This window comes from Pseudorca crassidens, chromosome 15 (assembly GCF_039906515.1).
Source record: "Pseudorca crassidens isolate mPseCra1 chromosome 15, mPseCra1.hap1, whole genome shotgun sequence".
NCBI classification, from domain to species: domain Eukaryota; kingdom Metazoa; phylum Chordata; class Mammalia; order Artiodactyla; family Delphinidae; genus Pseudorca; species Pseudorca crassidens.
The window spans coordinates 37620629-37634724 of record NC_090310.1 but is presented as its reverse complement, the minus strand read 5'-3'; the positions used below and the strand labels follow the sequence as shown (position 1 = coordinate 37634724).

The 14096-nt window shown below is 42.5% G+C and overlaps 2 protein-coding genes across 5 annotated transcripts in view; one reads left to right on the top strand and one right to left on the bottom strand.

Annotated features, from left to right (window-relative positions):
- The first annotated feature begins 59 nt into the window (after positions 1-59).
- On the top strand, positions 60-13342 carry FAHD1 (fumarylacetoacetate hydrolase domain containing 1). The gene is made up of 2 exons (XM_067707078.1): positions 60-1414; positions 8691-13342. Exon 1 carries the CDS (start codon positions 351-353, stop codon positions 1014-1016), a length of 666 nt encoding a protein of 221 aa, XP_067563179.1. The 5' UTR covers positions 60-350; the 3' UTR covers positions 1017-1414; positions 8691-13342.
- The window catches only part of MEIOB (meiosis specific with OB-fold), a 29582-nt gene continuing 24746 nt past the window's right edge, over positions 9261-14096 (bottom strand). For 3 of the 4 annotated variants that reach the window (XM_067707057.1, XM_067707059.1, XM_067707060.1), the window contains 3 exons: positions 13473-13656; positions 12674-12760; positions 9261-10000 (listed from right to left, as the gene is read on the bottom strand). In XM_067707057.1, coding sequence (XP_067563158.1) covers positions 9881-10000; positions 12674-12760; positions 13473-13656 — 391 coding nt within the window. In that variant the 3' untranslated portion in view covers positions 9261-9880. The remainder of the gene's footprint in view (positions 10001-12673; positions 12761-13472; positions 13657-14096) is intronic. The other variant, XM_067707058.1, reaches the window with a different exon arrangement.

Sequence of the window (14096 nt, the reverse complement as noted above, 5' to 3'; positions counted from 1 at the left end):
GCGCCCAAACCCGTGCCCTCAGTTCGCCCCGCCCTTCGGCCAATCAGCGCTCGCGGCCACACCGGTGCCTCCTTAGCGTCCCGCTTCCGCGGATCTGAGGGCCCCCTGAGAGGCACCTGCGCAAGAACTTCAGCCTCTCTCCGGGGAGGGGGCCGCGTCCCGAGGCCGGGTCAGCCCCGAGGCAGCCACTGGACAGCCGCTCCCAAGAGGACGAGCGCCGCGACTCCTGGGCACCCGGCGGAGTCCGCGGGACGGCGTTCCGAGGTAGTTGGTCCTCTCCGGGTAGCCTTCGGCGTCCGGTGGCCTGCCGGGCAGAGTCCACGTGACTCAGGGGGGCAACAGGCAGGAGCATGGCTGCCACCAGACCGCTGTCCCACTTCTGGGAGTGGGGGAAGAACATCGTGTGCGTGGGCAGGAACTACGCAGACCACGTCAGGGAGATGCAGAGCGCCGCACTGAGCGAGCCGGTGCTCTTCCTGAAGCCGTCCACCGCCTACGCCCCCGAGGGCTCGCCGGTCCTCGTGCCCGCCTACACCCGCAACCTGCACCACGAGCTCGAGCTGGCCGTGGTGATGGGCAAGCGCTGCTGCGCCGTCCCGGAGGCCGCAGCCATGGGCTACGTGGCCGGCTATGCCCTGTGCCTGGACATGACCGCCAGGGACGTGCAGGACGAGTGTAAGAAAAAGGGGCTGCCCTGGACTCTGGCCAAGAGCTTCACGGCCTCCTGCCCGGTCAGCGCGTTCGTGCCCAAAGAGAAGATCCCTGACCCTCACAACCTGAAGCTCTGGCTCAAGGTCAACGGCGAACTCAGGCAGGAGGGTGAGACATCCTCCATGATTTTTTCCATCCCCTACATCATCAGCTACGTTTCAAAGATCATGACCTTGGAAGAAGGAGATGTTATCTTGACCGGGACGCCAAAGGGAGTGGGTCCCGTTAAAGAAAACGATGAGATCCAGGCTGGCATACACGGGGTCGTCAGTATGAGATTTAAGGTGGAAAAGCCGGAATATTGAGTGTATCCAAAGCACCCTAACTTCTTAACACGTTTCAGGGGGAAGGGGAACAAGATAAAAGCAAGAAAAGGTTATTTAATGTGATAATCCTTTAATGAGAAACCAATTTTTTAAAAATGATTGGATTGCTATGCCTCAACTCAAGGAAGATGGACCGTCGGAGAAAAACCTGATCTAGAAGAGCTGGGCCAGAAATGGAAATGAGAAGCAGTGCCTCCTAGGAAACAACAAGCCAAATGTTCAGAAAACTTACTTTCCTTTCCTAAAACTGGACCGGATAAGACTTCAGTGGGTCATTCTGCGACCACGTGTTCAAGACTTAAAATCTGCAAAGGAAATGGAAAAGCACGTTTCATCAGTGTTTCCCAAAGTTCCTTGATGATGAAAATCATCTGGAGGTATTTGTAAAAGTAAAAATTTCCAAATTGCTGGGCCATCCCAGGCCTAATATATTAATTAATGGAATCAATCTCTGGCACTCCAAGTGATTCTTATCATGCAAATGTGGAAAAACACTACTCCACATAGTTAATTAAAAGTTTTATTTAATAAGTGAGCAATTAATGAAAACCTCACTTGTTTACTTAGGGTGTGTATTCTGGCCCATAGATTCTGAGTTCGGGAGATAATTTTGAAACTATTGTTTCCCAAATAAATATGCTGTCTTTTGTGTGACCTAAAAGTGTACATTTTTCCCCCCAGTAGTGGTTAGGAGGGACACATCTCATTAAGGGGCTTCAGACCTTGGTCTTTGGCCTCCAGAATACTGTGCTTTATTAACAGAGTTAATCAGCACCTGTACCTTGCACCCAGCGATAAGGAAGCTTCAGGGAAGTCAAACTGCCTGGGAGTGCTGCTTTTGCTCTCACCTGCTCCCTTCTCTGACAAAAAGCTAAGTGAGATGCACAACACAGCTATCAGAGTGCCTGGCGGAGTCCTTTAGGCTTAGGCAGGCAGGAGCTCCTGCTATTAGCCTAAACAGAAGGCACCTGCTGGCTCCTAACATTTATTGAGCACTTAGTACTACTAGGCACTGTGCCAAGAGTTTTCTGCGTATTATTTAATCCTCAACAAAGCTGGAGGGTGGTATTTTTACTACCATCCCTGTTACACAGACGGAGACAGATTTAGAAGCTAGCCAGCCTGGCTGTATGGTCACTCAGCTAAGTGGCAGAGCCAAGATGTAACCCAGCCATCCCAAGACCAAATCCTGAAGTCTTTTTTTTCCGTATTTTTTTTTATTGAAGTATAGTTGATTTACAATGTTGTGCCAATCTCTGCTGCACAGCAAAGTGACTCAGTTTTACACATATAGAAAATTTTTTTTAAATATTCTTTTCCACTATGGTTTATCCCAGGAGATTGGATATAGCTCCCTGTGCTATACAGTAGGGCCCTGTTTATCCATTCTAAATGTACAAAACCTGAAGTCTTGACCACAACGCAGGCTGCGTCTTTTAAGTAGATATATTAGAAAGTTCAAATGTTTAGGTCTTATGCAACCTAAACTTTGTGCAATTTATAATTTATTATGAGGAAGTGTCATAGTTGGATTTGTTTATAAAATGTCATACTATCTTTTATCTTTTTTGTTTTGTTTTGTTTTTTTGGCCACATCCGGGCCACAGCAGTGAAAGCCCAGAATCCTAACCACTAGGCCACTGGGGAACTCCCTTTTTTTTTTTTTCTTTTTTTTTGCGGTACGCGGGCCTCTCACTGTTGTGGCCTCTCCCGCTGCGGAGCACAGGCTCCAGACGCACAGGCTCAGCGGCCATGGCTCACGGGCCCAGCAGCTCCACGGCATGTTGGATCTTCCCGGACTGGGCCACGCACCCTTGTCCCCTGCATCGGCAGGCGGACTCTCAACCACTGCACCACCAGGGAAGCCCCAGGAACTCCCTTCTTTTATCTTTTAATAACACTTCTTTTTTCAAATGCTTAAGCAATAGATGTTTATTATAGAAGACTCAGAAAATATGTATAAGCTAAAAACCAAAACACCCCAAATTTCATATGCACAGAGACAGTCCAAATTAAGCATTTGGTGTACATTCTTCCAAATCTGCAGATGTAATTGTGATCTTTTAAATAGAATTTGTTCATATCATACACTTTTCTAACCTTTTTTCACTATATATCGTGAGTATCTTTTCATGTCAGCACATTTCAGTGATTGCATATGATGAAGTCAGTCCTCCATTTTTGGTCATTGAAATATTTTCTAATTATTTGCTAGTAGTTATTTCCTTTGGCTAGGTTCCCATAGTGGAAGAGCTGAATCAAGGGTATGCTTATATTGAGAGTTTATTAGTAAAACTATCAGATATGAGGTCCAGCTGAACCAAGTCTACCAAGCTGACAGATGTGAAAGCAACCTAAAGGTACACAGCAGGAGCAGTGTTCACATATGGCCCCCTTGGGTGGACAAGCCAGCATCCAGATAATGTACGGTGCCCCTGAGGTCAATGTTCACCCAGTGGTGGCACAAGCTTTGTCACAGACGGCTGCTATCAGCATTGCAGGTATAGCACACAAACTCCTTGACTGCAGGAATCAAAAAGAGAGATACCAATTCTCATAATTCCTGATGTTGCTAAAATCGCAATAATCCTAATACCCAGAAAGTACATTTTCACCAACTTTTATTTTTGAATAAATTTAAACCTACTATAAAATTGAAAGACTAATGCAACAAACTCCATATACCCTGCACTAAATTCAACAATTGTTGACATTTGCTATGTTCATTCTCTCTCTTCCCACCCCACACCCTGTGTGTATACACACACACAAACGAACACGTTTTGGAAAACTGAAAACTGGAAGTGAGTTGCAGAAACACTCTACCCTTTCAGCATGCATCTCCTAAAAATAAGGACATTCTCCTATATAGTCACAATACCCTTATCACAACTTTTTAAAAATCCATGATATTATTAGTTCATATAGAGTATATGGCTTGACATCTGTTCTTCTGGACTTTTTTTTTTTAATTGTTCGTTAGGCATATACTGTGAATATCTTTCCAGGTCGGTGCATATTTTCATAACCACTTTTAATGACTGTGTCTTAGATCATGTACCCCAGAAGCAGAGCCTTAAGTGGGGATATTTGTTAAGGTGATTTTTAGGAGTGCTCTCAGGAAAATGAAGTGAAGAGGAAGTAGAAAGGGCAGGGAACAAACTAAGAAAGAACAGGGTCTCAGAACTGGAGATGAGTTTCAGTCCACTGACCATCCCAAGAGGATGTCATTGCCAGAATCTGCTCCCCCACCTCTACTGTAACTTCCCCAGGTAATTCTCCAACCTTTATAGAAGCTGAGGGCTAGGTGCCTACCAGAGATCTGGGTGGAGCCCAACACTCCCCTAGAACAGCAGTGCCCAACGTTTCTAGCACCAGGGACCGGTTTCATGGAAGACAAGTTTTCCACAGATGGGGGGGAAGGGGAAGAACGGTTTCCAGATGATTCAAATGCATTACATTTATTGTACACTTTATTACTATTACATTGTAATATATAATGAAATAATTATACAACTCACCATATTGCTGACAGGAGGTGGAGCTCAGGTGGTAATGCAAGCCATGGGAAGCAGCTGTAAATACAGATGAAGCTTCGCTCCCTAGCAGGCCACTCACCTCCTGCTGTGTGGCCCGGACCAGGGGTTGGGAACCCCTGCCCTAGAGGTTGCATAGGTTTCAAATGCTTTGCAACTAGAAACAATGATGCAAGGAACATCCTCCATACACATTATTTGGCACTTGTTTTTTTCCTTAGGGAAAGTCTTAGAGGTGAAATTTATTAAATAGTTTGCCGGTTACATTTTGATACTTTTCCCCAAATTGCCCAGGGGAAAGGATATACTAATTTGTACTTGACAAGAGTGTTAAAGAATACCTTTTTGCTCACACCTTAGCCAACACTGGGTATTGTGGCTATGGTCTTTTTAATTTGCGTTTCTCTGATTAATAGTGAAGCTGATATCTTTTCATGTGTTTATACAGTTATCTTTTTTTTTTTTTTTTTTTTTTGCGGTATGCGGGCCTCTCACTGTTGTGGCCTCTCCCGTTGCGGAGCACAGGCTCCGGACGCACAGGCTCAGCGGCCATGGCTCACGGGCCCAGCCGCTACGCGGCATGTGGGATCTTCCCGGACTGGGACACGAACCCGTGTCCCCTGCATTGGCAGGCGGACTCTCAACCACTGCGCCACCAGGGAAGCCCAGTTATCTTTTTTTTAATAAGTTTATTTTATTTATTTTTGGTTGTGTTGGGTCTTCGTTGCAGCGCATGGGCTTTCTCTAGTTGCGATGAGCGGGGACTACTCTTTCTTGAGGTGTACAGGCTTCTCATTGCAGTGGCTTCTCTTGTTGCAGAGTACAGGCTCTAGGCACGCGGGCTTCAGTAGTTGTGGCTCTAGGGCTCTAGAGCTCAGGCTCAGTAGTTATGGTGCATGGGTTTAGTTGCTCCGCGGCATGTGGGATCTTCCCAGATCAGGGATCGAACCCGTGTCCCCTGTATTGGCAGGTGGATTCTTAACTACTGCACCACCAGGGAAGTCCCCACAGTTATCTTTTTAACAAGACTATTGGGCACATCTTTGGTGTAAATGTTGGTGTAGGATCTGATTTCAAGGAAGTTTTATATTTCCTTTCAATACAATTCATATGCTAAAACCTTCATATATTCTAAAGGGAAAGAGTAAAGTAATTGTAAATCTAATAAGATACTAGAAAAAAATTCAAATTATAAAAGCAGAATAGGCATAATACAACAAATATATTGTCAAATATGAGTGCCAATGATATTGCTATACCTCGACATTTACAATAACTGGTACTTATTGATCATATACTAAGTGCATGAGTCTAAGCACTTTACATATACTAACTTATTTAGTCTTAACAGTTGCCCACAGGAGTTGGTATATTATTATCCCCATTTACCAAAGGGGAAACCACAAATGTGGAGAAGCTTAGAGCTGGAGTCCATCCTGGGAGTAGCAGACGGGGTTGAGCCTGCAGCCACAGAGCCTGCCCACTCAGCCACCTCCACATCTACCTCCTCTAACTTGGCCTTCATGTCCCATTTGTAAAGTAGGCAAAATAACAGTAATTGCATAAATCAGATAATATAAATAAAGTGCTTATTACAAAATCCATCACATTAAAAAGTATTCAATAATGTAACATTGTTGCAGCAATTTAATATCTAGAAACTTATCCCAAAGAAATAAGAATGTGGGGCTTTCCTGGTGGCGCAGTGGTTGAGAGTCCGCCTGCCAATGCAGGGGACACGGGTTTGTGCCCTGGTCCGGGAAGATCCCACTTGCCGCAGAGCGGCTGGGCCCATGAGCCACGGCCGCTGAGCCTGTGCGTCCGGAGGCTGTGCTCTGCAACGGGAGAGGCCACAACAGTGAGAGGCCCGCGTACCGGAAAAAAAAAAAAAAAAAAAATGTGGCCGAAGATTTAGCTATAGCCATCATTTGTAATAGCAAAAAATGTGAAACATTTTAAATGTCAAATGTTATTAGATTGGTTACATTCACTATCATATACTCATATAATAAAATAATATGTAGCTATTGAAATTATGTAGAATATTTAATGGCATGAAAAGTTTATTATAAATTATTAAGTATAAAAGCAGGTTATAGTATAACCTGTATTTGTAAATCATATGTTTTTAATTTTTTGGTTTTATTTTATAAATTATATGCTCTAACATAGATGGAGAGATGATAAAAACTCAGGAAAGACATTTACAAAAATGTGGATGCTTGTACACAGATGTTCAAGTAGCTATGATTGGCTAATCACAATAGCCAAAAGGTGGAACAGCCCAATTGTCCACCAAGATATTAATAGATAAACAAAAGGTGGTACATTTATCCAATTCATACATACTACTCAGCCATAAAAAGGAATGAAATTCTGACACGTTATAACATGGATGAACCTTGAAAACATTATGCTCAGAAAAATAAGCTAGACACAAAAGGACAAATATTGTATGATTCCATGTATATCAGGTACCAAGAATAGGCAAACTCATAGAGACCAAGTAGATTAGAGGTTATCAGAAACTGGGGGAGGGGGAAATGGGGAGTTATTGTCTTAATGAGTACAGAATTTCAATTTGTGATGATTAAAAATTTCTGGAAATGGATAGTGGTGATGTTTACAAAAATTGTGAAAGTACTTAATGCCACTCAATTGTACACTTAAAAATGGTCAAAATGGTAAATTTTATGTGATGTATATTTTACCACAATAAAAAAACAAAACAAAAACACATTTATAAGAAAAGAATATATTTCCTACCAGTTTAAAAAAATTGGGAAAAAAAATTGGGATGGGAGATTATGGGTTTTCTTTTCTTTCCTTTTCCTTTTTTTTAAATCATTTTCTCTAATTTTTCTACAATAAACACATAAAACTTTATGATAAAAAATATTTAAAAAGCAAAAACAACTCCAGGGTTCCTCAAGATGAGTAATAGGTGGATAAATATATATTGTGTTTCTGCCACGTACAGAGTATTGAACCACAACAACAAAAACCCTCACCAAAGCAGAATTAGGAAAGGAAAACTGTATTTAAATGAACCACTAATAGAAGATTAGGAAAAATTATATAGTCACCAAACTATTTATATAAAGCAATATAAAACATGTAGATCAGAAGTCACTAGGACCAGGAAAAGCAGCTTCTGGAGAGCAGCAGAGAAATAGAGATCCTGGACAGGGAGTTGTAGATTTTGTGTTGATGGGGCAGAATGCTTCTTTCTTTCATTGATACTTCAAGTACCTGCATTCTGGCTAATCTACAGCCAAATTTTAGATACTGACCCGTTTGTAATCTTCATTCTGTGAATGTGTAAGTTAAGTAAGCTCTGTGAAGCACCTCTGATTCAGTGTGGCATGACAGCTAGCCCTGTAGATTCCAATTTCATCAGATGAAATAAGCAACTGTGATGTCCCTCTAGTGACAGGCATGGGGTCTCCTTAGTTAAATGCCAGCGGACTGAGAGGTCACCATGGTAGCAGTGAGGAAGTCATGCAGAGCCCTCTGCTGCCCACTAGGCCTTCACAGGCCTTGGTTAGGCAACACTAAGTACTGCATATGCACCTACTTTGAGAATGCTGGTATTTTGTACCTGTATTATGCAGTTGAGGCTAGTGGTGAAACATCCAGAGCAGCTGAGGGCCATGGACTATAGGAGCCCAGACAGCTGGTTCTGGCACCCAAAGTGCCAGGTGTTGGCACTTGGAGACCTGCTGCTGGAGGTCAGAGCCCCAGGAGGCCTGGCACAGCAGCGCCGGACACACTATCTGGGCCAGGCATCCTTGTCCCTGCACCACTCTCCTTCCTTCCTTCCCTGTCCACCTGCACAATTCACCCTGATTAACACACCTATCCCCTCCCCGAGGGAGAAAGGAAGGAAGCCCTTCATCAGGTACACTTGATATTTGCACAACTATGATCAAGATCTTCATGACTTCATTTATTACCACAATTTAGACACACTAAGTGTCAACTCATATCCCTCCCCCATGGCTGCATATGGTTAAAGCCAGAGAAAACATTACTGACAAGATAAGTTTATCTCCCAACACCAGCTTTATAAAAGAATTTCGTTCACTTACTTTTTCTTTTTTCACTCCTGTGGTAGGTGAAGTGTAGCCTTTGAAGTGCCAGACCCAAATTACGCTGGACAAACCTCCCACACTGTGGATCAACACTGACCGCAGTGGTGGGTCTTTGCCCTGAAGCAAGTGACCAGTGACCGGAGATGGTGTGGAGCTGAGCAGAGCACTCTGGGGCTGCTGCAAAGGCAGCTGAAGTGGAGGGGCCGTCGCCCTGTCAAAGCAGAGCAGGTCACCCACCCTTCCAAGTTCCTAAGACTCGTCACCGCTTGTGAAACTTCTGAAGCTGGTCTTCCCCGAGTTGATTCAGACTCACAAATGTCAAGCCTGAGTCAGCAAGCCTTCACAAGCATTGGGTAGCTCTGATGTGTCATCAGAGAAAGCAACCGACTAGAAAAGCTCTACAGTGATCAAAACAGTTGTACAGCATCACCCATGGACTTCTGCCGTCCCCACCCGGCACTGGGAGAACCGGTCGTCCGCGCCCATCAGCTCCAGCAAAGTAGTCTGAGCCATGGCCACGTTGTTTTTATAGGTTCTGATCTTTCTCCAGGCAAACAAGACAAAGAGGAAAGGGGCTTAAGAAAAATCATATCTGTGGGAAAGATTAAACTTGTTTATTAATTCATGCAAACATTTTCCAACTTGGGAAGAGAGAGAGGGCAAAGCCAGTAGAAAAGGCCTTCTAAGAAATGAATAAGAGGGGGATTTTAGGATTTACTCTTAACTGACTCCAGGGGGAAACAGAATAACAATTTACAGAAACATTCTCACCACATTTGAACAAAATACAATTTTATCTGTAATTTTCAAACTCATTTTCCACTTTAAAGGCGGTTAAAACTTGTATTCTTTTCCAGAGTTTAAAATGACGTCTGGTTTTTAAATATTTCCTTGTCCAGACAAGTTCCTACTTGCCTCGATAGGATCTGCGAGCTTACAGGAGAGCACACTCGCTCTCAGTCCACCCCTTGCTCTATGAGATAAAAAAAACTGCAGGGAGAAAAAGAGTTAGTTTCTAAAATCACCTGGTATACAACGCTGAAAACCAATGACCACAAATAGAGAACAGCAATGAGTTTTCTTTACAGATATGAACAAATACTTCAGTTAAAGCTGTAAGACAATGGAAAGAGTTCCAGTCTCAGGCAGAGTTGGGAGAAAAATTATAGATCTGGCTTCTGACAGTAATTTTGTAAAAATCCACATCAATTTTTCATGACCTTTTTCTCAGGTAGGAAAGTTGGCATTTCAAATCCAACATATAGAAAAATGGGCTTAAAGTGTGTTCAAACAACCAATTGTGACAGACGTGAACCCGCAGCAGTAACGTGACCTGTTAGAGCACAACAATATCATGATGCAGTTGATTAATAATGATGTCTCACTTTTTACAATTTACAAAGCACTCTCACCAACATTTTATTTAGTATAGAGTGGAAGGACACATCAGCTAGGCACTTTAATTTCCTTCATTAATTAATGAATTGAATGAAATCTTTGACATGTATTCATTTTATTTTGTATGAGTCAATTTAACCTTTTTGAAAATTATTCTTTAACATTAATGTCAGATCTTACAAGGATCTGTGATACTAATATCACTATGTGTTTTAAAACATTGAAATGAATAACTCACTTTGAAATCCCTCCAAATGAACCACTTTAAGTAGCCATTATTTTTAATTGAAATATGATAAATATACAAAATGTCCTATATGGAAATCCTTTGTTTTTATCTTATTAGCAGAGCAATGTAAGTTCTTATTTTTTAAATTACATGTTCTGTTTTAACTGATTTATAACAATTGAAATTGTATTTGAGGCTCACAATCTTTTTTTTTTTTTTTTTTTTTGCGTTACGCGGGCCTCTCACTGCTGTGACCTCTCCCGTTGCGGAGCACAGGCTCCAGACGCGCAGGCTCAGCGGCCATGGCTCACGGGCCCAGCCGCTCCGCGGCATGTGGGATCCTCCCAGACCGGGGCACGAACCCACGTCCCCTGCATCGGCAGGCGGACTCTCAACCACTGCGCCACCAGGGAAGCCCGAGGCTCACAATCTTTATTACATTTTGTGATATAACCACTACCTGCTTGAAATCTTTGTTAAATCTGACAAATATCTTTTTAACATATTCTTTGGAAAGGTACAATATCCATTTACTTGAGAGCAATTTGTTGCTATATTTGAATCAAGTTTGGGAAACTATAAATAAGTTACAATGAATTTAAATTGATCAAACTCAGAGCAACTGGTACCTCCTGTTTGGAGGGAAACCACAAAGTTGGACAAGGATCTGAGTATATGCTGATTTGGGTATAGACAGTATACAGTATTTAGGTGGATTCATGCAAATGGTGGAAGAGATGCAGTGTATTACTGTAATTTTCCCCCTTTGGCCTAGTAATGAAGAGGCCTCAAACTGAGGTCCTAGAAATATTGTTGAGGCCATTGGTGACTCCATGTCTGTAATCTATTCAGATATGCTTGAGGCTGCAAGGAAAGGAAGCCACAGGAAAACAGGAAAACCTGCTTACGAGGCTGAGATGGAGCAGACCCAGTGTTCTCAAAGACTCTTTCAGGGTATCCATGAGATCAAAGCTATCTTCATAATAATATGAAAATGCTCTTTGCCTTTCTTACTCTCGTTCTTTCACCAGAGTGCACTGTAGTTTTCGAGACTACATGACATGAGATATCATTGTTCTAACTGCTAAAAGAATGTGTGCTCATGAATACATTTAAAATTTTTCTCAATGTTAAGTTCTAGTACAATGTTGACAGATATAACTCACTTAAGAGCTCAAAAATTTTTAAGAGTGTAAAAGAGGAAATATCTGAAATAATGTAGACTGTGTAGCCCTATCTCACCTGTGACCTGGGGCAAGAAGCAACATTTCTTGGTCCTATTTTCCTCATTTGCAAAACAAGGGGAGTTTGTCCCACTGCCCATTTTACACTTTTAACACTAAGGTTCTGTGGCCTTCCAACACTGAAGTGTTGCTATTGGTGCGGGAGTCTGCTCTGATCAGAGTTGTAGGAGCACAGAATTTTAGAGGCTTAGAGAAGTTAATTAACTTCCCCAGGGTCACATAGGCTGAGGAATGGTGGGACTGGGAGTCAAACCCAAGTCTGTCTCACCGCAGCATTTAACTTGCTATTGAATACTGCTCACTGAAGTGAGGAGCATCGCACATGGGGGCGGGGGGGACCCAGCTTTGACTCTAAAGCCCAGTTCCTAGCCTTGGAGTTAACATTAACGCAGTTAATATTTTCTTTGTTGGTCTTTTTATTTTGTATCATTTATAACTTCTTTATACTATATGAAAAAAGCTGATTACTTCCACTGTTTCTATGGTAGCCAAATCCTTCTGCACATCTGGGAACTGGGCATTATTAAAAATAACAAATTCCTGGGTTTCCCTGGTGGCGCAGTAGTTAAGAATCTGCCTGCCAGTGCAGGGGACACGGGTTCGAGCCCTGGTCTGGGAGGATCCCACATGCCACGGAGCAACTAAGCCCATGCGCCACAACTACTGAAGCCTGCGCACCTAGAGCCCGTGCTCTACAACAAGAGAAGCCACTGCAATGAGAAGCCCGTGTACCGCAACAAAGAGTAGCCCCCGCTCGCTGCAACTAGAGAAAGCCTGCACGCAGCAACGAAGACCCAATGCAGCCAAAAATAAATAAAAATAAAAAAGTTTATTAAAAACATAACAAATTCCCTAATTTATTACATCATACTCCAGGATTTTCTTATTGCTTGAACATATAGAATAACATAGTACTGGGACTTCCCTGGTGGCACAGTTGTTAAGAGCCCGCACTCCCAGTGCAGGGGGCCCGGGTTCAATCCCTGGTCAGGGAACTAGATCTCACATGCATGCCACAACTAAGAGTTCACAGGCCACAACTAAGGAGCCTGCCTGCCACAACTAAAACCTGGCGCAACCAAATAAATAAATATGTTTTAAGAAAGAATAATATAGTACTATAAAATGCACTAACCTTTACATAGATTTTGCTTCTTTCCAAAAGAAACTGCCACTTTAATGCTGTTTTCTGTTCATCCGTCATTGCAAGAAACTCATTTACCTGGATAAAAAAATTAAACAAATATTTCCAAAGAATATATAGATAACTCATCTTGACAATAATGTAAAACAAATTTGCTCACTGGAAATGGAATTTATCCATAGTAATTACAGGTCAATTCTCTTGACGGAGGAGATAAGGCTAGATAGAAAGGCTCTAAACTGAATGTCTGAAGCCAGCCAGGTGGCTCGGCACAGAAAGCCCCCCTTAACAAAGTGGAAACCACTGAGGCTTAATGGTAAACTTCATGAGCGGGTTCTAACAATAAAAAACATCAAACCTAACATCAAGCACACAAGCTAATCTCTGCTGCTATGCTATGGGGCAGACTGAGGAAGAGCTCATGGCTGACCTTATACACCTGGGTAGGTGAAATACTGCCAAACCCTCCTCACAGAGGACCCTGCTCAGTGTCTCCAAGGTGTTGTTTTGCCCATTGTTATTTGACTATATAAAATGTCATGTTTATTCTCCACTGTCACCAAGGATGTCTCTTGTTATTCCTAACAGTTAATGTTAGCTAGAATTTTAATATGCAATATGTAATTATTTGTTCATTAAAACAATGTGTGTTTAAGTCAAGATTGATTTTTCCCAGACCTCTTTATTAATGAATTAATTTCTATCAAATGTTCACCAAAATAACCTATGTTTGGGGAAGCGAATTCAATTTGGAAGTATTTCTAAACATATTTTCCTTTTTATTATTTACCGTGAAGCCCAAAGTCTCCTCAGCAACACTTCCTGTGAGACTACAGGAGTGGAGGGTACCTGTGTGATCAGTAAGATCAATTAGCATATGGAAGCTGCGAAAAACTGATTTAAATTCTGAAGAATCTTTGTTGCAAGTTGTACAAGTGCTGGATGCTTCATTTACAATGTAACCACAGCCTGAACTGAAAAGAAACAAAGACAAGATAGAATGTGAAGGCCCTAAGTGACAAATCTGATCTCTAGCAGAAGAATTATCACTTAGACTTTTAGCCTAAGTCAGCACCTGGAATATTTACAGAGCAAGTAATTACAGAGTGCTCAGTGCTGAGCAGGGTACAAAACAGACCTACAAAATAACAAGGAAAAATGCACAGCAATACAACATGCTTTCTATGCAGTCAACCTCATTTTCAGTATTCCTGCTTCGGAAACTGGGACAATCCAGTCTTCTCACAGTTCTGCCTCCTACTTTCCCCCATGCTGGGGTTCTTGCCCAGGATCACTCCCCCACTGGGGCCTTCCTCACTTGCACCCCAGCCCCACACCCTCCCTTCTCTGAACAGCTGCACAACTTACACTTCAGCACGAACTTACACCCTATCACATCCTATTCCATGTTATT